The sequence below is a fragment of the Rhincodon typus genome, chromosome 9 (assembly GCF_021869965.1).
Source record: "Rhincodon typus isolate 14 chromosome 9, sRhiTyp1.1, whole genome shotgun sequence".
NCBI lineage: Eukaryota > Metazoa > Chordata > Chondrichthyes > Orectolobiformes > Rhincodontidae > Rhincodon > Rhincodon typus.
Window position 1 is genome coordinate 20106473 of NC_063340.1, and position 23330 is coordinate 20129802.

At 38.5% G+C, this 23330-nt stretch overlaps 1 protein-coding gene across 8 annotated transcripts in view; it reads left to right on the forward strand.

Annotated features, from left to right (window-relative positions):
- map4k3a (mitogen-activated protein kinase kinase kinase kinase 3a) overlaps positions 1-23330 on the forward strand; it is a 215666-nt gene that overhangs the window by 112231 nt on the left and 80105 nt on the right. For 4 of the 8 annotated variants that reach the window (XM_048600826.1, XM_048600828.1, XM_048600829.1 and 1 more), the window contains exons 13-15: positions 9243-9321; positions 18138-18196; positions 18809-18871. In XM_048600826.1, coding sequence (XP_048456783.1) covers positions 9243-9321; positions 18138-18196; positions 18809-18871 — 201 coding nt within the window. The remainder of the gene's footprint in view (positions 1-9242; positions 9322-18137; positions 18197-18808; positions 18872-23330) is intronic. The other 4 variants (XM_048600830.1, XM_048600831.1, XM_048600834.1 and 1 more) reach the window with 1 other exon arrangement.

Genomic DNA, 23330 nt, shown 5'->3' on the forward strand with positions numbered 1-23330 from the left:
CGCCTTCTGTTAGTGTCAAAAAATTCTGATCTAATACAGGCTTAACTCTAGATTGATAACATGAGAATGTGTTGATTTGTAACACATTTGAAGCCGAGTGACATATATTCTGAATGTTTAATATTTTGTCAAAATTAAATTTGCATGAGTAGAAACTTGATGTTCCGAGTGGCATCTAGGATGTTGAAATTTACAGTCAAAATGTATGAAAACTTTTTATTAAATGTTCCCTTGTGGTCCTGGTATGTTTGTCAACTTGCATTCGCCATTTTGAGTTTCTTTAATTCCCGCCTTTGTTGTGTGATCTATACGTTAAGTTCTAGATCAAGTTGACACTAACTCTTGGCTCCACATCAAGTTTCATTCAATTATTAATACATGCCTTTGAATCAGAAAGGATTGAGCATATAACATTGGCTGCTGCATCTGTGATACACTGAAGGAATGGAGAGTCCTTTTGAAGGAATTATGAATGCCACCCACCCCCCAAAAAAAAACGTGCGCGCGCACACCCAAAGTGAATTTAAAAGACTTAATAACACCTGGGAGAATTTTGGTGTCCTTATCTACATTCCTTCCGTAACCACTGCTTCCAAAGCTTGTAATCTATCTTTTTTATATATGGGGCATCACGTGAGCTAATTGGTTACGAGGTTCAGTGACAAAACAATGAAATACTTCAAAAGGAGTTCTGTGTGGTTTTGTCAAGTTAGGCCCCCATTATGCTAGCTGTTTTGCATGATGGATAGCTTTGCATATCTCAGGAACTCTTGTCTACAATGTGCTGCATAATTTGATTCCTTCAGAACAATTGTGATATCAAGTAGAAGCTTGATGTATTTTAGACAGTCAATTTAAGACTAATGGCACTGAAATGGGAAGCATGCCAACACGATCTGGGATTGTGCCAGTGTGAATGGGTTGGGGAAAGAGAAGCTAAATGAACTGTAGTGCAGGAGTTTAATAATTTTACAAAAATTATCAAAGCACTTTACTGTAGCCATTATTCTTTGCGGAATAAAAATCCCTTTAGCTTTTTCCATTTTTCCAGTCTTCCTGCTCAGAGCTTTTATTTGCAACTCGTATACTTCTTGAAATTTCAAGTGTATAGTTTAACTTTCCTCCTGTGGATTTGTGGTAGTGCATGATGAAGCCACTAACCCCTACATAGAACGCTAATATTTGGACCCAGTATATGATTTAATTATGCAGGATGATTCTGCTAATATCAGCATCACTTCCTTGCTCAGGTTGAAACTGGTGATATTGACAGTTTTCCTTAAAGCTGGAACACCCCCAAATCCTTAACATGAATTGCTTCACAAAAAAAAAAGAAACTCCCCTTCCTTCTGATTCTTTTGCCCAAGGTCTACCTAGAACCCTATACATTTCTCATCAAAATCAGGCAGCAACAAGATTGATTTTTCACAAGTAAATGATCCATAAAGTGGCCGATACTTTCAAAGAATCAAGACTATTTTGATTATACATTGAACGCCTTGCATCTTTATATTAAGTGATGATCTTCTTAAAATTAGAATAGAGCAGTTTGTTGTTTCCTTATTTTTGCCCTAGTAGCTGCACAGCAAATATAATCCTGTATATTCCAGTAAATTTGGAATTCATTGTGCTTTGTTTATGGCAAAATCCTCTACAACTAATATTTCAGAGCAGGCTTCAATATGTCTGAAATAGTTGGGAGACTTCTTTCTTAAAAGTTAAATTTTGCTTTTGGCTTTTGTCTTGTGCACATTATTTGATCCTTTGGGTTCATGGAAAACCTTGCTGATCCAGTAACATCTAATTTTTTTGGAACTAGGATAAAAGGTTACACCCAGAGTTTGCTGCTTCAATCTAGTTTGAACTAATCATGTGATGACAAGGTTCAAAATTCATAAATTGAGGTTTTTAACTGCAACCTCTTTTGGACTGCAAAGGGGAAAATCTGATAGCCTGCTCTGCAGATTTCAGTTTAAAAAAAAAAGTTTTAAAGCTCAGTTCTAACCTAATATGTCTTTGAGAATAAGGCAGATTTGACTCTCTTGATTTTATATTTTTGTACTTTATAATCAGGTGTTTTACAAAGTCCTTCTACATAATCACATTTTACCAAAAATTGCATTGTAAGTTTCTAAAACAAAATTTTAGTGGTATATTTCTTGTGTATGGAGATATATCTAAAATTTGTGTGTTTTAGGCCATTTATTTAACTGTTTATACATCTATGGAGATACAAGTCTTGTCACAAAATGCCGTATATTTGTCTGATTCATGCATGATGTTGGTGCTCAGTTATGTTATATATGTGGTTAATGTTTTAGAAATCACGAATGTGAAATCTACTATTTAAATTGTGAATTAAGATAGCATCCAATCATTTGTTTTTGACATGTACTCCGTTTTATCCATAGATGAATTCACATCCTCTTATTGTGGTTTTCTTTTTTTTCTGTTCCCCAACTCAGCTTAAGTTTTTAGGGATCTTTTCTCCTGCTTCTCCTCCTCTTGCACGCCGAGTCTCACGTTTTGCTGCTCATTCTAAGGTACTTTGATATCCAGCAAAGCATCCCATTAACCTTGGCTGTACATTTGCTTATTTGGCTAATACTGTAGCTGGCCTCTTAATGCAGATATACAGTTGTTTTAAAACACAAAATCATCCTTCTAATCCGTTCATTCAGGAATTTTTTCTGTAGCTTACAATGGACAAATAATTATGACCATGCTTTTAACTAGCTCTGTTGCAGCAAAAAATCTTTGTCACCTGCAAAAGCTTGGTACTGACCGCACTACTATCCATTTGCTTTATTTAGAAAAAGATGAAAAAGTACATGCACCATCTCACCTAATTAAAACTTAAAATAATCCTAATCAGCAAAATCATTATCTAAGGCTTAAAGTCTCACTAGGACTACATACTATGTTTATATTAAAGTTTGTAACCATAATAATCCATTGCATACAGATGAAATGTGATCGCTATGTCAGCTTTCAAATATTGCTAAGATTTTATTACTATGCTTAGATAAGAATGTATGTGTAATGAGTTTGACGTACTGATGTATTTATGCAATGATCAGCATTATTAATTGGGTAGATATTTATCCAGTATTGACTTTGGAGTCTAAACACTTAAGTGGGTCTGTCTCAAAGCAAATGCTTATTTTTAGGGGTGGGAGCAAATGTTTAATTCTAATATGGTATCACCTACCTAGAAATATGTGGCCTTGAACAACTATTTATCAAACTCATTAAAGGTGTGGAGCAAAGTAGGAGAGTAGATTTATAGTTTCCTTAAATCATAATTAATCTTCTTTTGGAAGGCTGTAATTGTTCTGAGCTGAAGTAATAGCAGTCTTTTGTAACTTAAAATTTAAAGAAATGTGTATTCAGGAATCTGCTTATTGTTATTGTCAGACAGGAAAAAATGTTCATAATGTTGTTGGTTTAACTGTAATGATTTTAAGTTTGCAATGAATGAGTTGCGATATGAGTGTCATTGGCACTTATGGTATTTGATTTTCTTAAAAGTTGATCTTAAATGAGACCCACTGCGTAAACATTTGAATAAAATAAAAAAAAGTTAATGCTATTTTAGAAATACTAAATATTTATCAGCTGTTTCAAAATCACCACACAATATGTTGTTCATCAATCTCAACTAATTCCAAGTAGACTGCATGGGATTTAGCAGGATGACATCATTTCATGATCATGACCAGCTGGAATTTGGTGCACTTGATACGGTGCAAAGTATTGGTGTACAAAGTATTGGTTTTGTTTGGACCTACCTCTTTTCTCTTTCCTGAAAATAGAAATGACTACAGTGCTGCAGCTAAAGTTATAGCAGTGTTGCAACTGGGACTTGATGAAATTGAAATCTCTCTGCATGCAGTGGTCAGTGAATTGTGACATCAAGATTTGAACCTGCAAATCATCAGTTGACATACTTGAATTTTAGTATTGCTTGTAGTGTCAGGCTGTATATGCTCAAGGAATACTCCAAAAGTCAACAGGTATCATTTAATATTGATGTCAACAGTATTTCTTTGTTCAAAACTCCTTGTTTCAGTCTTTGTAGTTTCACTATTTAGCCATTTGCATGAGTCAATTAAAACTAAAGGATTCAACTGCGGTAGCTTTCTGTTTCTTCATCTGGCAGCAGAATAAACTTCTGGCACTGTTCTTTTTATTTCTAAGTCTTTACCATCGTTTACTGGTCTAAGTTCTGAAAAGATTTAAAAATCCGAAACTGTGGCTGTTTTGATTCGCATTCAATACTTGATACTCCAATTTTTAAACATTATTTATTTGAATGTGGGTGTCGCTGGCAAGGCCAGCATTTGTTGCCCATCCCTAATTGTCCTTGAACTGAGAGGCCTGATGGCCCATTTCAGGGAACAGTCGGGAGTCCACCACATTGCTGCGGGTCAGGAGCTGCATGTAGGCCAGACTAGGTAAGGATGACAGATTTCTCCCTAAAGGGCATTTGTGAGCCAGATGGGATTGTTAGAACAATCAATGTTAGTTTCATGGTCTGCATTATTGAGACAAGTTTTAGATATTTATTCCAAATGGATGGATTTATGGGAAGAAGAAGCTAATCAAGATGGACTGTGCAGAAGAGAATAATTTTTCCAGTAACAGCACTTGCATGCTTTTGGTGGTGTTGGGAGCATATAAATATGGTTTCAATCCATTAAGAGAGCCCAGTTTTAATCTGTTGAAGTTAAATTCCGTCAGCTGGCGTCATATCACTAGCCTACGCCTGGATTACTAGCTCAGTGATACTATTACTGGGCCACCATCACCTCCCAATGCTTTTCTTCTCTTTAAAGGGATTACAGGTTGAGAATTCTTTATCAAGATTTTAGAGTCCATTATTAAGGATCAGATTGTGGACTACTTGGAAGTGCATGGTGAAATAGGGCGAAGTCAGTACGGCTTCATGAAGGGGAGGTCATGCTTTACAAATCTATTAGCATTCTTTGAGGAGGTAACAAGCAAGTTGGACAGGGGAGAGACAGTGGACATGATCTGTTTTGATTTCCACGTGCCACACAGGAGGCTGCTAAATAAGATAAGAGCCCATGGTGTTAGGGGCAAGGTACTGGCATGAATAGAGGATTGGCTGACTGACAGAAGGCAGAGGATGGGGATAAAGAGGTTTTTTTTTTAAGGATGGTAGCCAATGACTAGTGGAGTTCTGCAGGGGTCAGTGTTGGGACCACACCTATTCACGTTATACATAAATAATCTGGATGAAGGAACTGAGGACATTATTGGTAAGTTTGCAGATGACACAAAATGGAGGAACAGGTAGTGTTGAGGAAGCAGAGAGACTGCAGAAGAACTTAGACAGCCTAGGCGATTGGGCAAAGAAGTGACAGGTGGAATACAGTGTTGTAAAGTGTGAGCATTTTGGTAGGAAGAATGGAGGTGTAGACTATTTTCTGAATTGTGAAATGCTTTGAAAATCTGAAGCACAAAGGGTCTTCGGAGTTATAGTTCAGAATTCTCAAGCTAAATGTGCAGATTCATTTGGCAGTTAGGAAGGCAAATGCAATGTTAGCCTCTGCAGTACATTTCTGCTCCTGTATTTTAGCCCTCTTGAAATGAATGCTATGTAAGGCTCTGGTCAGAGCGCATTTGGAATATTAAGCAGTTTGGGGGGTGTCCAGAGGAGATTTTCATCCTACATCCTGGGGATGATCAGCTTGTTTATATGAGAAGAGGTTGAGGACTCTGGGACTGCACTTGATGGGATTTAGAAGGATAACTGGGGATCTCCTTTTGAAGCTTACAGAATACTGACAGACCTGGATAGAATGGACGTGGAGAAGATGTTTCTACTAGTAGGAGAGACTAGAATGTGCGAGGACACAGCCTCAGTGAAAGGCTGACCCTTTAGAGCTGCGATGAGAGAAATTTCTTCAGCCAAAGGGTGGTTAATCTGTGGAACTCATTGGTGCAGAAGCCTGTAGAGGCCAAGTCATTGAGTGTGTTTAAGACAGCAATAGGTTCGTGATTAGTAAGGAGATCAAGGGATACGGGGCAGAAGGCAGGAGAATGGGCTTGAAAAACAGATCAACCAAGATTGAATGGCAGAGCAAACTCAATGGGCCGAATGGCCTAATTCTGCCTATTTGGGCCCTTGGCTGCTTGGGGGGGTGGTCGTTTAGTCCAAACGCAACTAAAAGCCAAGTTTTTTTTCCCCCCCCAAAGGGCCCGAGCAAACCTGAACAGACCTGTGAACACACTACAGGGTGTGGGGGGGACAGAAACTTGGCTTTTAGGTTCGTTTGGGCTAACAGCTGTGTTTTCCAAAGGGGTCTGTCGTGTGTCTGCAGGTCTGTTCAGGTCAGATTTCAAAAGACTTTCAGTTTTTAATTGTTTTTGTTTTGGTTTTCGGGCATGCAGTTAAAGGATACTGGACGTGTTATTTACTTCAGTCTATTTATATTGCATTCAAGTGGTTTATTGACTCAAGGACACACTTTCATACTCAGGAGGGAAATGATTATGAATGTGAATTGAAATTAGATTTGATGCAAATCTAAATCAGGGATGAGGTTGTCCAGATCAAGCTTAAGGTTTTGATTTTGATGACATTACATCTTGGCTGTACCAACAACATATGGTATAAATTAAGTTTGTGAAAAAGCCATGCAACATTTAATGATTCAGATAACTTGACACTCGTTTAATAATGTCAGAGTAAGTTTTACAAGATTGCTGCAAGTTCAAGCATTTGGACCAAATTCCCTGAGAAATTTCTCTTACTAAAAGGGATAAAGTTGGGTTGTCTGGCATCCTGCTCAGGGGTCTTTGTAAAATGGAACATTCTAAATTTGCTTTTTTTTTAAAAAATTGTGCGACATAGATTTTAAAAATGAGTTCTCAAGTGTTCCACCAAAACAATTACACTTTTATAAAAGCTTTGAGCAAATTGTTGTGGTATATCGTGAACATTGCCATTTCTGGAATAGTTTTATCCCGAGTAATGTTGCGGTCAGCTAGGAATGAATTGAATGCGTAACGTAATTTGGTAATTGGTATCAAGAGAGCTTTGTACATATCAGTTTGTAATTGGTGAATGTCAAAGAGGGCAAAGTTCAAACATTTGTGAAATGAAGTAATTCATAATTTAGATCCTTGTAGGTGTTATTCACTTTTTTAATGTGTCGATTTGCACATATACAGTATTAATAAGCTCAAACAATAACAAACTTGCACCTTGTTGGTAGCTCAGAGCTGATGCTTTTTTTTTGTACCTTAACATTTGATGGCACTGCTGAGTAAATAGTTGCTGTTATCTTGGAGACCTGGGATTTTTTTCTCTCAGGATGTAGTTTAGGATGCATGATTGCTGCACATGTCAAAATTAAAGTTTCTGTATCAGTGTGAGGTTTGTAGTTTTAAGCTTCCCTCTCCCAATATGGGCAAGGTCTGAAGACCCATGGCACCAGGTTATAGTCAAACAGGTTTATTTGAAATCACCAGCTTTCAGAGCGCTGCTCCTTTGTCATCTGATATTCTTCAAATATGGAAGCACTGGATTGATCAGGATTAATGCATATAGACAAATTCAGTCTTAATCTCCTTGAAAAATGTGTAGAATATTTATTAAGTTTAATGTGCCGATAAAAATTAGTGTTTTTTTTACTGTGACTTGATTTTGAATATATACTGGCGAAGTTTTCAACTTGCATTTTGAGAGACATGTTCTATGACTCGGCAGTTTTCCAAAGTTTCTATTGCATGAGACATTGCTGACCCTTTGAAAACCTAGTTAACACAAATAACTTAAAGTTATTTCCAATTACTGATTGCTGAGTGTGACTGACATCACTAAGCATAATCACAATAATGTATCGGAGCTACTAATTGTTATCTAAGTGAAATCTGTTGGTGTGTATGGTGTAGTCCCTGAATCATTTTAATCCAGTTTGAATTGTAATCTTACGTATGATTAGAGCACGAAAATATCTAAAAGGCTAACTTCCAGTTTTGAGTCCTTGCCAGTAAATAACTATTATATTTTGACAGCTGGACTGTAATGAAAGAGTAAGGGCACAATCAAATTTGTCAGTTGCCATTCTTTTCGTCTTGATGACTTATTTTCTCATCAGTCGTCATCCTACTTATTCCAATGACGATTGTTCATTGTTGACCTGTGGTTCTACTGCGCTAGTTGTCACACCCCAGTCAAGTCCCTATTGATTTTCTGTAAGCAACATAAATGAGGATCACAAAGATTACTTGACTATGGAAGGTGAGACAGCCAAGCCCAATCTTGTCTTCCAGTATCTTGTGTATTGTCTCAGCATATCCTCCAACTTTTATCACTGGATGACAAAGGTGATGAGCCATCGGGTATTGAAGCCAATTGCAGATCTTCCCATCAGTGGCCAAGATTTGTCAACTCTGCACATGCTAGATATGAACCTAACTGGTCCTCTCTGCCTTAAAGATTTGAACTATGGGAGAACTTGATTCTTTTCTTTTTTGTTTTTTTTCTTTTCATTTCAGCCTTTTCTTAAATTAGAAAGAGTCCTTGGATACTTTTGTCAAATTGTTTGTAACCTTATGATGTTGTTTATAGAAAGTGAGTTTGAGTTTGGGACTAGCTTCAGCATGATAAAATCAAGCTAGATGTTAGATTTTTCTGCCTTTTATGTGTTTCAACTGATTGTTAACTTAGTTATAGTGTATTGCTAGATAGCTTCATATTTCAACCTATTCTTATGACCAAATTAACTCATGGCATCCATCAACTACCAATTTTTTAATGTAAAAATTGATTAAAGGCACCAAGTATCAATAGGGGTTAGTGTTAATCTGCGAAAAGTGCTAGCTTTTATCACCTGTTCCTTTGTGTGTGTGAGAGAGAGAGAGAGGGAGTCTCAAGTGGTTACTGTACACTATTCAAAAAGATTTAAGGAATGTGGTAAAATAAGCTGTATGTTAATTATTCTTTACATGTGCAATTATTTTGCATTTTAGTAAGTGTATACTGTAAATGGCATGACCCAGAGTTTGGAAGAGATATTCCTTGCATGCTTGTTTTTCTTCAATAATGTGTATTTTACAGGAAAACAGCTCAATAAAAAGATATACTAACCAGACTTAAATCATTGTCTCTTTGCACCTTTTGTGTAATAAACAGAAAAATGTAAGTTATCCTAAGGAACCAATCTATAGCAATGTGGTAATAGTTTTAACTATTTTCTTCACTTCAGCCACCAATATCAGTTCCTCATCGAATTCAGTCCACTAGCCGGAATGTGAGAGAAGAAAGAACACGATCTGAGATTAACTGTAAGTTCCAAATATGCGATTGGAATATTGTAATAATAAATGGAAATGATCAATAACTCAACACCTTTTGGAAAATGTTTCAGATTTGCTATTAGTTTATTAATCTCAAGCTTCGGAACTACTTTATTTGTCCTTTTCCTTCCTTTTGTTTGTTCTTCTGTTCATTTTTTTTATTCATTCGTCAGATGTGGGCATCACTGGCTTGTCAGCGTTTGTTGCCTGTCCCTAGCTGTCATCTTTCTGTTCTTCCTGATTACATAAAAGACTAAATAATATTGGATGTAATTTTGCTGTAAAAATAACTTCGTGTTGATGTGTAAATTGGACTGTCATTTCTGATAGTTACATATGTGCAATTGGAAGTGCAAACCAACAATTGTTATCTGAATTGCCTTGCCCCTTCAGAACTATGCTATGTAGCTATTCTGGAATGATTTCAATTTGCTGTACTTGCATGATGTATACCTACTAATCCCCCAGGTAAACTAGAGCTTGTCCATTCCTAAGCAAGAAAATTATACAGTAGAAGTTTTCCTTACTAGAAATTAACTTCACTGCTGCAAAAAATGTATTTTTTTCAGTGTGGAGTCTGATTTCTTCAGGTACAATTTATAGGAGATGTCTAAACAAGATTTTAAAATAAAATTCCTACTTTGTCATTGAGTCATACAGCACGGAAACACACCCTTCGGTCCAACCAGACCATGCCAAACGTAATCCCCAACTACACTAGTCCTACCTGCCTGCTCCTGGCCCATAACCCTCCAGACTTTTCCTATTCATGTACTTATCCAAATGTCTTTTAAATGTTGTAATTGCATCCGCATCTACCACTTCCTCAGGAAATTCATTCACATGCGAACCGCCCTCTGTGTAAAAAAAAAAAAAAAAAAAAAAAAATTTGTCCCTTGTGTCTTTTTTTAAATCTCTCGCCTCTCACCGTAAAAATATGCCCCCGGTCTTGAAATCCCCTATCCTAGTTAAAAGACAATAAACATTAACTCTATCTATCCCTCTCATTATTTTGTGAACCTCTATTAGATCACCTCTGAGCCCCTCCCAGTCCCAGCCTATTTATCCTTTCTTTATAGCTCAAACCTTCCATACATGGCAACATCCTGGTAAATCTCTTCTGAGCCCTCTCCACCGTAATGATATTGTTCCTATAACTGGGCAACCAAAACTGGACACACTATTCCAGAAGAGGCCTCACCAATGTTCAGTACAACCTCAAAATGACTTCCCAACTCCCTTTCTCCAAAGGACTGAGCAGTGAAGGCAAGCGTGCCAAATGCCTTTTTAACCACCCTGTGTATATGCGATGCAAACTTCAAAGAATTATGTACCTGCTCCTGTAGGTCACTCTGCTCTCCAACACTACCCAAGGCCCTGCCATTAATTGTAAAAGCCCTACTCTTGTTTGTTGTACCAAAATGCAATACCTCGCATTTATCCAGATAGAACTCCATCTGCCATTTTTCAACCCATTGACCCGTTTGATCCAGATCCCTTTGTAATCTTAGAAAACCTTCTTCACTGTTTACTATGCCAATTTTGGTGTCGTCTGCAAACTTACTAACCATGCCTTCTATATTCTCATCCAAATCATTTATATAAATGACAAACAAAAGAGGACCCCGAACCGATCCCTGTAGAACACTGCTGGTGACAGGCCTCCGGTTCGAAAAGCAGCCCTCTACCACCACACTCTGACTCCTGCCGTTATCTTTTACCTCTTTCTCAATTTGTTTTTTTTCCTTTCCCTCTGACACCTTCTGTACCTGATTTGACACAATATTTAATTCAAGCTGCTATTACCTGATTCAGACTCTACTACTGTTTGAAAATTCTATTTGGTTAAGGACATAGACAGCTTTTTGCCCTGCTCTTTCAGGTCCCAGATCCCCTTTTGAATGTAGTATGCTATTTTGGCTTTCTAGAAGGATCTAGGCCCGAAACGTCAGCTTTCCTGCACCTCTGATGCTGCTTGCTCTGCTGTGTTCATCCAGCTGTACACCTTGTTATCTCTTACCCTATATGAAGCCATACATCTTGCTGCACTGTTTAGTGGGAATTTGCCACTGTACTTTCTGACTGTCTTGTGGTTCTGTTTTAACTAAGAATTTTCAATACAATTATTTGAAATGAGAATAGTGCAGAAAGGATGCATCTGCCATGTAATCTAAGTTTTGTCTCTGAGTTTAATATTGATGTTTTGTCAGTCTTTATTCATCACCATTCCATTATTCATACTATGATTAGTACAGATGTGCTACTTACCAGGTGAATATTATTTACATGAAAAGTGTTCCAAATTTGACACAGGGTAAGTAACACTAATATTCACCAGTCCTTTTTAGGATCAATGTTACTAGTGGCTCATGAAAACACTATTAGGATGTGAGACGCACGTGAACTAAACTGAGGCCAGTAATCATGTGTTTCATATACATGTAAGTCAGAAGCTTGTGTACCATATTTCTTCTGCTTTTACATGCCCAGTATTTCCTGCCCAAACAGGAGGCATCTTCCTAACAGTATAAGCAACACTTCAGGACATCGACCTACTTTAATTTTCCTTGAATACCAATGTATCAAATATCACAAATTGACAAAAACAAAATTCTGTGTCATACTTCAAAGAAGAAGAATTTAAATGAACAGATGCCCTCCCTAAATACATAGCAGACTTTTCCTGAGAAACACACAGTACTGATTGTATGCAATTTCTGTTCACTTCCTACAATCAAAATCTCCGCTGCCATCTTGGGGACGCTCCCTGCCATCTTGAGGATACGGGAATGGTATTCAAATCTTAAATGTACTTGTGCCTTAGAGAACTTGAGATTTGTTGTGACGTACAGAATCATTTAGCTGAAAGGGAGAAACCAATATTATGAAGACAGCATGATATTTTTTAAGTAAATAGTGTTTTCTAAAAAGGTTGGTTGCTGATGAATCCACGAAGGAACCATCAAAAATAAAGCAGGCATTAGCAAAACATAGTTGCTGTCACTTGGAACTGCAAGTTAATTAACAAAAAAAGTTTCTGAAAAATTGATGCAGGACTCTGTTAAAAGGCTTGATGTACCTTTTCAGCCTTTGCACTGTATTTTTAAAAAAATGAAGTTTATATTGAAAAAATGGAGAGAAAATTGACTGTGGAATAAATCAGTAGAATAAGGATGGATAAGGCTAAGTGAAGAGTGGACCAAGTCTTGAATGCCTAGAATTGTATGTGAAATTTAAGCAAAGGGGCCAACACCTGTTGTTAATTTCAAGAAGAAACCCAGTTCTCAGGATTACTTTCCGAATCTCAATTGCTTATGATTTGGATTTGAAGTATGTTCACCTTATTTGGTTTTTAACTAACATGGTCAGAAGACTAAATCTGAGAGTTTATCTTCAGGTATTTCAAGTATTGTTTTGTTCATCCACACCTCATCAGCAGGATTGAGAGTCCCGCATGTTGTGTTGCCTGCCCGGTGCCAGGGTAAGGGATATCTCTGACCGGCTTGAAAGGATATTGGAGCGGGAAGGGGAGAATCCAGTTGTTGTGGTCCATGCCGGAACAAACAACATAGGCAAGACTAGGAAAGAGGACCTGTTCAGAGATTATCAGGAGCTAGGAACCAAATTAAAGAGCAGGTCCTCAAGGGTTATAATCTCTGGATTACTGCCCGAGCCATGTGCTAATTGGCATAGGGACATGAGAATAAGGGAAGTAAACACGTGGCTAAAAGAGTGGTGCGGGAAAGACGGCTTCCCTTTCATGGGGCACTGGCATCAATATTGGAATAGGAGGGATCTGTATCGCTGGGGCGGTCTCCACCTGAATCGAGCTGGGACCAATGTTCTAGTGAAAAGGGTAAATAGGCTGGTCAACAGGACTTTAAACTAGAAAGTGGGGGGGAAGAAAATGGTGAAACTTGCTCCAGTGGGAAACAAAGTAGCAGGTTAACATCTGTAGTGGTGGATTCAACTTCGTGGAAAAATATGAAAGAAATGACAGGGAAGGAGAACTCAGGAGAGGTTATTAAAGTCTCCAGCACAAACACAAATAGAACAGGGCTAGCAATCAAACACTGGAAAAATGAATGAAAATGAGAAGAGAGAGGGTTAATACAGGACTGAAGGTATTATATCTGAATGCACGCAATATAAGGAATAAGGTAAATGAGCTTGTGGCACAGATCTAAACTGGCAGGTATGACGTGGTAGGCATTACTGAGACGTGGCTGCAAGGGGATCAGGATTGGGAACTGAATATCCAAGGATATACATCCTATCAAAAAGATAGGCAGGTGGGCCGAGGGGGTGGGGTTGCCTTATTAGCGAGAAATGAAATTAAATCAATAGGAAGAAACGAAGTAGGGTCAGATGGTGTAGAATCTGTGTGGGTAGAATTGAGGAACCGCAAAGGTAAAAATAACCATAGTTGGAGTTATGTACAGGCCTCCAAACAGTAGTCAGGAGCTGGGGTGTAAGATACATCAGGAGATAGAAAAGGTGTGTAAGAAAGGCAAAGTCACAGTGATTGTGGGGGATTTCAATATGCAGGTGGACTGGGAAAATCACGTTGGTAGTGGATTGCAAGAAAAGGAGTTTGTGGAATGTCTGTGAGATGGCTTTTTGGAGCAGCTCGTGGTGGAGCCCACAAGGGAACAGGCAATACTGGATTTAGTGTTGTGCAATGAGGCAGACTTGATAAGGGAGCTTAAGCTAAAAGAACCCTTAGGAGGCAGTGATCATAAGATGATAGAATTTACTCTGAAATTTGAGAGGGAAAAGATAGAATCAGAGGTAACAGTGTTACAGCTGAATAAAGATGACTACAGTGGTATGAGAGAGGAGCTGGGCAGAATTGACTGGAAGAGGAGCCTAGCAGGAAAGACAGTGGAACAGCAATGGCAGGAGTTTCTGGGAGTAATTCAGGAGATGCAGCAAAAATTTATCCCTAGGAAACAGAAGCATGGTACAGGGAGGATGAGGCAACCATGGCTGACTAAGGAAGTCAGGGATAGCATAAAAGGAAAGAGAAAGCATATAATGTGGCGAAGGGCAGTGGGAAACCAGAGGACTGGGAAGCTTACAAAGACCAACAGAGGGCAACAAAAAAAAAGAAATAAGGAGGGAGAAGATTAAATATGACGGTAAGCTCGCCAGTCATATAAATGAAGACTGTAAGAGTTTCTTTAGATATATAAAGGGCAAAAGAGAGGCAAAAGTGGACATTGGACCACTGGAAAATGACAGTGGAGAGATAGTAGTGAGGAACAAGGAAATGGCTGAGGAACTGAATAATTACTTCATGTCAGTCTTCACGGTGGAAGATACGAGTAATCTCCCAAAAATTCGAGAGTCGGAGGGCAGAGCTGAGTATGGTGGCCATCACCAAGGAAAAGGTGCTAGTAAAACTGATTGGCCTGAAGGTGGATAAATCACCTGGACCAGATGGACTACACCCCAGAGTTCTAAAGGAGATAGCGGAAGCGTTAGTGGTGATCTTTCAGGAATCACTCGAGTCAGGGAGGGTCCCAGAGGACTGGAAAATTGCTAACGTGACACCCCTCTTTAAAAAGGGAATAAGGCAAAAGATGGAAAATTATAGGCCGATTAGTCTAACTTCAGTCGTGGGCAAGATTTTGGAGTCCACTGTAAAGGATGAGATTTGTGAATATTTGGAAATGAATGGTAAAGTAGGGCAAAGCCAGCATGGTTTCATCAAGGGGAGGTCATGCCTGACAAATCTGCTAGAATTCTTTGAGGAAGTAACAAGCAGGGTAGATCAAGGAGAGCCAACGGATATTCTCTACCTGGACTTCAAGAAGGCCTTTGACAAGGTGCCGCACAGGAGGCTGTTGAGCAAGATAAGGGCCCATGGTGTTAGAGGCAGGGTGCTAGCATGAATAGAAGATTGGCTGTCTGACAGAAAGCAGACAGTGGGGATAAAAGGGTATTTCTCAGGTGACAAGTGGTATTCCACAAGGGTCAGAGCTGGGACCACAACTTTTCACTTTATACATTAATGATCTAGATGAAGGAACTGTGGGCCTTCTGGCTATGTTTGCAAATGATACAAAGATAGGTTGGGGGGGGGGGGAACAGGTAGTATTGAAGAGGTGGGGAGGCTGCAGAAGGATTTGGACAGGTTAGGAGAGTGGGCAAAGAAGTGGCAGATGGAGTACAACGTGGGAAAGTGTGAGGTCACTTTGGTAAGACGAATAGAAGCATGGACTATTTTCTAAATGGGGAGAAAATTCAGAAGTCTGAAGTGCAAAGAGACTTGGGAGTTCTAGTCCAGGATTCTCTCAAGGTAAACTTGCAGGTTGAGTCAGTGGTCAGGAAGGCAAATGCAACTTGGTGTTTATTTTGAGGGGACTTGAATATAAAAGCAGGGATGTACTCCTGAGGCTTTATAAGGCTCTGGTCAGGCCACATTTGGAGTATTGCGTGCAGTTTTGGGCCCCGTATCTCAGGAAGGATGTACTGGCCCTGGAGCGGGTTCAGAGGATGTTCACGAGAATGGTCCCAGGAATGGAAAGCTTAACATATGAGGAACGTTTGAGGGCTCTGGGACTATAAACATTGGAGTTTAGAAGGATGAGGGGGGATCTAATTGAAACTTATAGAATACTGAATGGCTTGGACAGAGTGGATGTTGGGAAGGTGCTTCCATTAGTAGGAGAGTCTTAGGACCCCGAGTGCACAGCCTTAGAGTAAAGGGAAGATCTTTTAGAACGGAGATAAGGAGAAACTTCTTCAGCCAGAGAGTGTTGAATCTATGGAATTCACTGCCACAGAAGGCTGTGGAGGCCAGGTCAGTAAGTACATTTAAGACTGAGATAGATAGGTTCTTGATTATCAAGGGGATCAAGGGTTACAGGGAGAAAGCGGGAGAATGGGGTTGAGGAACTTATCAGCCATGATTGAGTGGCCTAATTTCTGCTCCTATGTCTTATGGTCTTAAGGTCTAACAAAAAAATAGTCTTGCCTCCTGTCAGTTTGTTTTTGGTATCAAAATTATCGGTAAGTTCAGTACTGGGTTGTTAACAAACAAGGACGTAGATTAAATCCCTGATCCCATTATTTGTAGAATTCAAAAAGACAAATTAGATTCCATTTCTTTTATGTAATAGAATCCTGGGCTAGTTTACAAAGTTGAATATAGGGTATTGACATGGAGCAACTAGCATCCTTTTTGTCTTAACTCGACAGTTTCAAGTTGTATTCAGTAGTCAGAGTATTCTGTCTTGTTCTTTAGTTCTGTTCACTTCTATGTGAAGCATGTGCAAGAAAATTAAATTATCTGCCAGAGATATGGCTGTCTAAGTTTAGTTCAACTGCTACATATTTAGTCTTCCCCTGCATCCCTTCAGTTCCATTTCTTGACTTTATTCACCTGATGTCATTCTCTTTGCTGAAATTTTTGTTTCAGTTTGGTTTCTGTTATTTTCATGGAAAAACTAAAATTTGGTTTGAGTCTTTGATGACTTTGAATGCATTGAGGTTTGAGAAGACTCCCTAACCCAATCAACCAGGATGTAGTGGAATTAAGGCAGTATTCCGGAGCACGAGGGTTCTTGTGATGCAGTGGTAGTGTCCATACCTGATTACTAAAGATTACTAAAGAGAGTTTGTTCAATGTGCCATCCAAATATCGTAGGTGCTACTTGGGCTGTATTGAGTGTGAAGACTTTCCTAGCACTAAAATATTTGCATTTGTGCAGTGCTTTTCACAACAACTGGATATCTTGAAGCACTTTACAACCTATAAAGTGCTGCTGCTACATTGTCACTGTTGCAAAAATTTTGGAAATATGACAACCAGTATGTGCCAAGCAAGCTTATGATAATTATCTTCTATGATATTAGTTGAAGAATAAATTTTAGCAAGGACACCTGGAATAATTCTGCTTTTTAGAATTTTTAAAATTAACTTGAGATGTTATTACATACCTCTAGAGCAGGTGAGACTTGAACCTAGGCCTCCTGGCTCAGGGGTGGGAACAATGTCACTGCACCACAAGACCCTTCTTCTTTTAAATGTTGTTTGTATTTTTAATAAGTGTGTTCAGAGATGATGATGTACATCTCTGGGACAAATGGGGCTTGACCCCTGACGTCTTGGCTCAGAGGTTGAGTCCCTGCTCTCTGGAATACCCATTTTTCTAATCAACTTGTTCACATGTTATTACACACCTCTGGAGCAGGTGGGATTTGAACTCGGGCCTCACAGTCCAAGGGTAGGGATTGTGCCACAAGAGGGCCTCTGCTCTCTGGAATAGATATTTTCTAATCAACCTATTATTACATACCTCTGGACTAGAAGGGACTTGAACCCAGGACTCCTTGTTCAGAGGTAGGGACACTTCACTGCAACACAAGAACCCTCATGTTCTGGAGTACTGCCTTAGTTCTGTTACATCCTGGTTGATTGGTCTTTGGTTGAACATCACATATGAAGTACAGAATCTCTGGCAGTGAAGCTGTCCCTCAATGCTATATTGGAGTGTCAGCTACTAGATGATATAACTCTGTTGTACTTTGAGAAAAGAAGATATTTGATTCATAAATGTAGGACTATATTAAGGCTATAAATTAAACAGTCTACTGAAAGGAAATATTTTGCAGATAACTTGTGAATTTATAAGGTTATCAAAAACAGATATTAGAATGTCAGCCTGTTGCAAATGGCATGCATAGTTCAAATCAGATTATTTTGTACATGAGGCATAGCCCTTTTTGTTTTGAAATAACATGTACTGTGAGCTTTTTCTTTTTGAGTAACGGTCTTAACTTGTATTTATCTGCAGTTGGACAAATAAAATTTGATCCACCAATGCGGAAAGAAACAGAGCCTCATCATGAACTTGTAAGTAAGATATTCTTGCCTCATTTAGTTCGTTTTAAGAAAGTTCTATGCTTAAAACAGCTGGAAAATGGCAAGTTACCAGATTTACAACTAATTTTAAAAAGAGATCTTGATTGGGAGTAATTCTAACTTTTCTGAAACCCGTTGAAGGTTGCTTTCAGTTGCAAGTTCAAAATGGTGATTTAAGAATACTTGTTAAGCTGTGTGCTCCCCATATGTGTCAAGCAATACAAATTTATGCTAAATTTTGTTCTCTAGGTTTATTTCAAAGGTACAGTCCAGATAAAGGAAGTGCTTACTGCCTAATCCTGCTTACTGGGACATTCCTTGATGTTTACTTACAACTTGAAGAGATATTTCTACTTTCTAAATGATAGTCATGTTCAAAATATTATTCATTGTAATTTCTACAAAATTAGAAGTAAATGAGTGTTGTATAAGAAATATCTGGCTTTTTTTCCGCAAATGTAAATAATGCAAGTGTTTAGTTCTCAATATTATTTGTGGTAGAATAATTATGTTTGAGACCAACCAAATAGAAAATGCTTGCCCTTGCTTTGTTCTTGGGTTTATTATAAGTAACAGGTTTTCTGGTCTTTATCTGCTGAACAGCCCTACTGTGATGATTTTTTGGACATTTCAGAAGAGATTTACTACACAGCAAGACCTAATCTGGTATTTTTTTTTACATTTCAGTCTGTCGTTTTCAGGTGTCTTTCTTTTCTGTCAATCATTATCTCTTAAACCTTGACCCTGTTTTTCGTGATTCTTTCGTAGGATATGCAAGCAAATGAAAAACTGATTTAGTATTGTGCAATCCTTGGGCTTTATTGCACAATTGCTGGAATCTTTATAAACTAGATCATTAGAATTTGTATTTGGGAATGTCCAAATTCTTGCATTATCATGCTTATTTATTGTGTAATTTTAATACCGTAATTGATGATCTCTACTTCAGGGTATTGTTTTGCTATTTTCTTTTGGAGCAGCAACCAATCTACTTGTATACAGCTATTTTGCCAGCAGTGAACAAATAATATTTGTTGAAAGCATCCTTCACTGGCTTGTGGTTTCTATCTTTTTTGTTTTTACAAGACTGCATTATTGCTGAAAAAAGACATTTTTGTCAAAGCTTTTTGTCTTACTATCATCAGGACAATTCAGAAGACATACCAAAGTAATGGGAAAGCAACATTTATAATGCATGAAAAAAGAGTATTGTTTGGTTGACAATTGAACACTGGTAGAGGTTTTGTGATTGAGAAAACACCAGTTAATGGTGACTAATAATTAACTGCCAAGTTTTATTTAAATTTTAAACCAAACAGGTTGATTCTGGTAAAGGTATGGTCCTGATGAATGAGCCATAGAATGAATGTCACCTATTTTGTTGAAACAAAATGGGCGCAGTTTTTTTTTTGTATGTGTTCTTCCTGTCTGCAACGAACAGGACTCTTAAGTGTTTAATATATGTAGCTTACATTTCACATGTCATTCATACTGCAAACCTGACTGAATCTTAAGTTGGTTGTTAACTTAATTCTTTGTACAGTGATTATTTAGTAAATATTGTCTAATCATGGAATCACATCGTGTGTTGGACACTGTTTGAATTTCGCTAGAGTGGGCTATTTGCATATGTTCAGTGCCTTGCTAGTTGTGACCACCTAAGCGATGTTTTATACGGTACAATCATTGAATCATGGGTATGTAGGCGACACTTGCTAAACATCTCACCAGTTCTGAAATTCTAGATTTTCATGTATATGGTGAAAGATTCCTTTGCAGTTGCAAAGAAACCAATATAGGACTTGCATATTGAAAGCAAAACAGTGTCTGGATGCTCACTTGACATTTCTAGCCTACGCACTAATGTACAGTTAAGGAAGCAACAGACATTGCAGCACTATATCTAGACCTGCCACCATTGTGTGAATCAGTATTCGTTGAACTTACAAACTCCTGAAATTGTACAGTTGACATACACCTTGTATGTCTTTGTGAATGATGTTTCAGTGGGCTACTTGCTAGGCCCAGGTCTCTCAACTGTCTTTTATTGGGTTCTGTTAGAAACATGTCTTCGATGGAATGATGCCTAACTTAGCGTATCCCTGATATATAAATGATACATTTGCTATATTTGAATTCACACCTGTAAGTACGAATTTCTTTGCATGTCTTAAACTCACTCCTATCCTCAAATTTACCTTTAAAATGGAGCAGTCAAATGAGCTCTCGGAAATATGTTGGGGGGTTTTCTCTACTAATGTAAACCTACATTCACTGCTCAGTATGTGTTGGGATTCTTACAGTTCCGTACACTGCGAGACTACCTTTATCGTCAACCTTGTAAGTAAGAGTCTGAACCATTTGCTCACTGTGCAAGCTCGCTGCAGTAATAGGCTATGTCAAAACCATTCTCATGGGTAATGGCAATCTTGATCATATCATTTCTTGGTGTAAATGTGCAAACTGATGAATGGGCCTAAGGGCCACAACTTTCAGTCCTGAAAATGCCTAGTCTACTTCAGATTTAAGATATTGCAAAAGTTTGAGCAGTAGGTGAAGTGAGATTGACTATCCATGACATCAAGGCAGCATTAGATTGAGTATAGTATCAAGGAATCCTAGCAAAACTGGAGCCAGTTGGAGAGAGATAGTAGGAACTGCAGATGCTGGAGAATCTGAGCTAACGAGCCTCTGATGCTGCTTGGCCTGCTGACTTCATCCATCTCTACACCTTTTTATCTTGGAGCCAGTTGGAATTGGAAGGAAAATTCTCCAATGTTTGGATTTGTATTTAACACAGAGGATGATGATTGTGATTGTTGGATGCCAAACATCTCCATTCAGGGACATTACTACTGGAGTTTCTCAGGGTAGTGTCCTAGATCCATCCATATTCAGCTGCTTCATCAATGGGGATGTTTGCTGATAATTGCGCAATGTTCAAGCCCATCAGTGTCCATGTGCAGCAAGACTGGACAACATTATTGCTTGAGCTGATAAATGGCAAGTAACATTCATTCCACACAATTAGCGTTTCCAACAAGAAAGAATCTCACTATTGCACCATGACATTTAATGGTATTATCATTGCTGAATCTCTTTTGATATCCTTCATGTTACCATAGATCAGAAACTGAACTGGTCTGTCCATGTAAATCCTGTAGCTACAAGACCAGGTCAAAAGATAGGAATTCTGCAGCAAGTAACTCACCTTCTGTATCCCCAGTGCATGTTCACAATGTACAAGGCACAAGTCAGGAGTGTGATGGAATACATGCAGCTCCAACAACTTTCAACTTTGACATCATCCTTAACAAAACAGCTTGTTTGACACCCCACTGACCACTTTTATCATTCAGTCCCTTCATCAGTGCTTAGTGACAGTAGTATGTGCAATCTATAAGATGTACTGCAGTAATTTGCCAGGCTCGTGTGACAGCATTTTCCAAATCCACAAACCTACCACGTAGAAGGACTGGTCACAAATGCATAGGACCGCCAACTGCAAGTTCTCCTCCAAATCGCATTGCATTCTTGCTTGGAATGCTGTGTTCTTTCACTGTTGTAGGGCCAAACATCTGGACCTCCCTTTCTCATAGCACCATGGGTTTCACTGCAACTTGAGGGTTAGTGTTTCAGGAATGCAGCTCACTGTTACTTTCTCAGGAAATTAGGAATGGGCAATAGTGACACCCATATTCCATAATGGAATAAAAGAAGCAGCAAGCTATTTCATGCTGTTACTATGAAGTAGCAAAATGAATGTTTTCACTTAAAAGCAGTTACCGATCAGGAGCGAAAACCAATGTCCTGCCTGTCTCACAGATGTGGTATATGATTTCAGTACTGGTGTGATGCTAGGTTGTACATAAGACTGATGAATTATATCAAACAGCTTATCCCCTTGGTTGTTCACAGCAAGCAAGGTACTGTAAGTCTGTCCCTACTTCACACTCAACAGTATCAGTTGAGATTCTGTACCTAGACAGCAATTCCTAAATGATCCAGATTGAGAAGAATTACACTGAACCAAATTACATTTGTCAGCTGAGCCTGCAATAAGGTGCATTGCATAAATGTTCGTCTTTTTCATTCCTCTACTTACCAGTGTCTACTGGCCAATCAATCAGCACTGACCTCCCATACAGCATTACTGTTGTTTTCCAGTTTGCTTTGGCATTGCTTGCGACTTGTCCTGATGAACACAAAAATAAGATACAAAACTGTCTTTTATTTCTAAGCACTACTCGTGTTATGCTACCAAATGACTATTAGAATGTGCCATATTCATTAACCAAGAAAACAAAAATGCTGCATACATATACTGCCTTTGACATCCTAGAATGTCTGAAAATGCTTCATGGGACAAAACAAGATTTGACACCGAGCAATGTGGATATGTTAGGAAAGATGATCAAAAACTTGGAAAGAGGTATATTTTAAGGAGTGTGAGGTGAAAACATTTAAAAAGACAAGTTCAGAGCCATAGAGCCAGGGCTATTGAATACACAGCTGAGAATGGTGGAACAGATATAATCTGGGATGTACAAATGGTTGGAATGAGAGGATCTTGAGGGTTGGAGGTGAGGTGATAGAGGAATTTGAAAATGAGAATGAGCAGTTAAATATTCATTTGCTCTTGAAAGTGGAGGAAATAAAGGTCTGCGAGTACAAGGGTGAATGAGACTTGGTGTGTGCAGCTCAGGTTTGCATGGTGCATAAAATGAGAGGCCAACCAGAACATTGTTGAAATGATCATGGGTCGTAGTTTCAACAGCAGGTAAGCTAAAACAAGGGTAGATGGAGGTGTTGTTATGTAGCTGCAAATAGGTTTACTTGATAATTGAATAGATGTGTGGCAGGAAGATTTTTTTCAGGCCCAGATGCAACACTAAGTTTGCAAATGGTCTGGTTCAGCCTCCGGTGCTTCCAAGGGACAGAATTTGTCATGGTAAAATAGGGAGCTAATTTTCTTTTCTGGTGGTGTGTTTTGACGAAGAAATCTTAAAATAAGCAATAATTTAAACTAGACTTTAAAGTCATGTTAGTGTAATTGTTACATTGATATAGAAAATTGACATGAGAATTATTATCGACGTTTGGAGGTGCGCATAAATCTGAATAC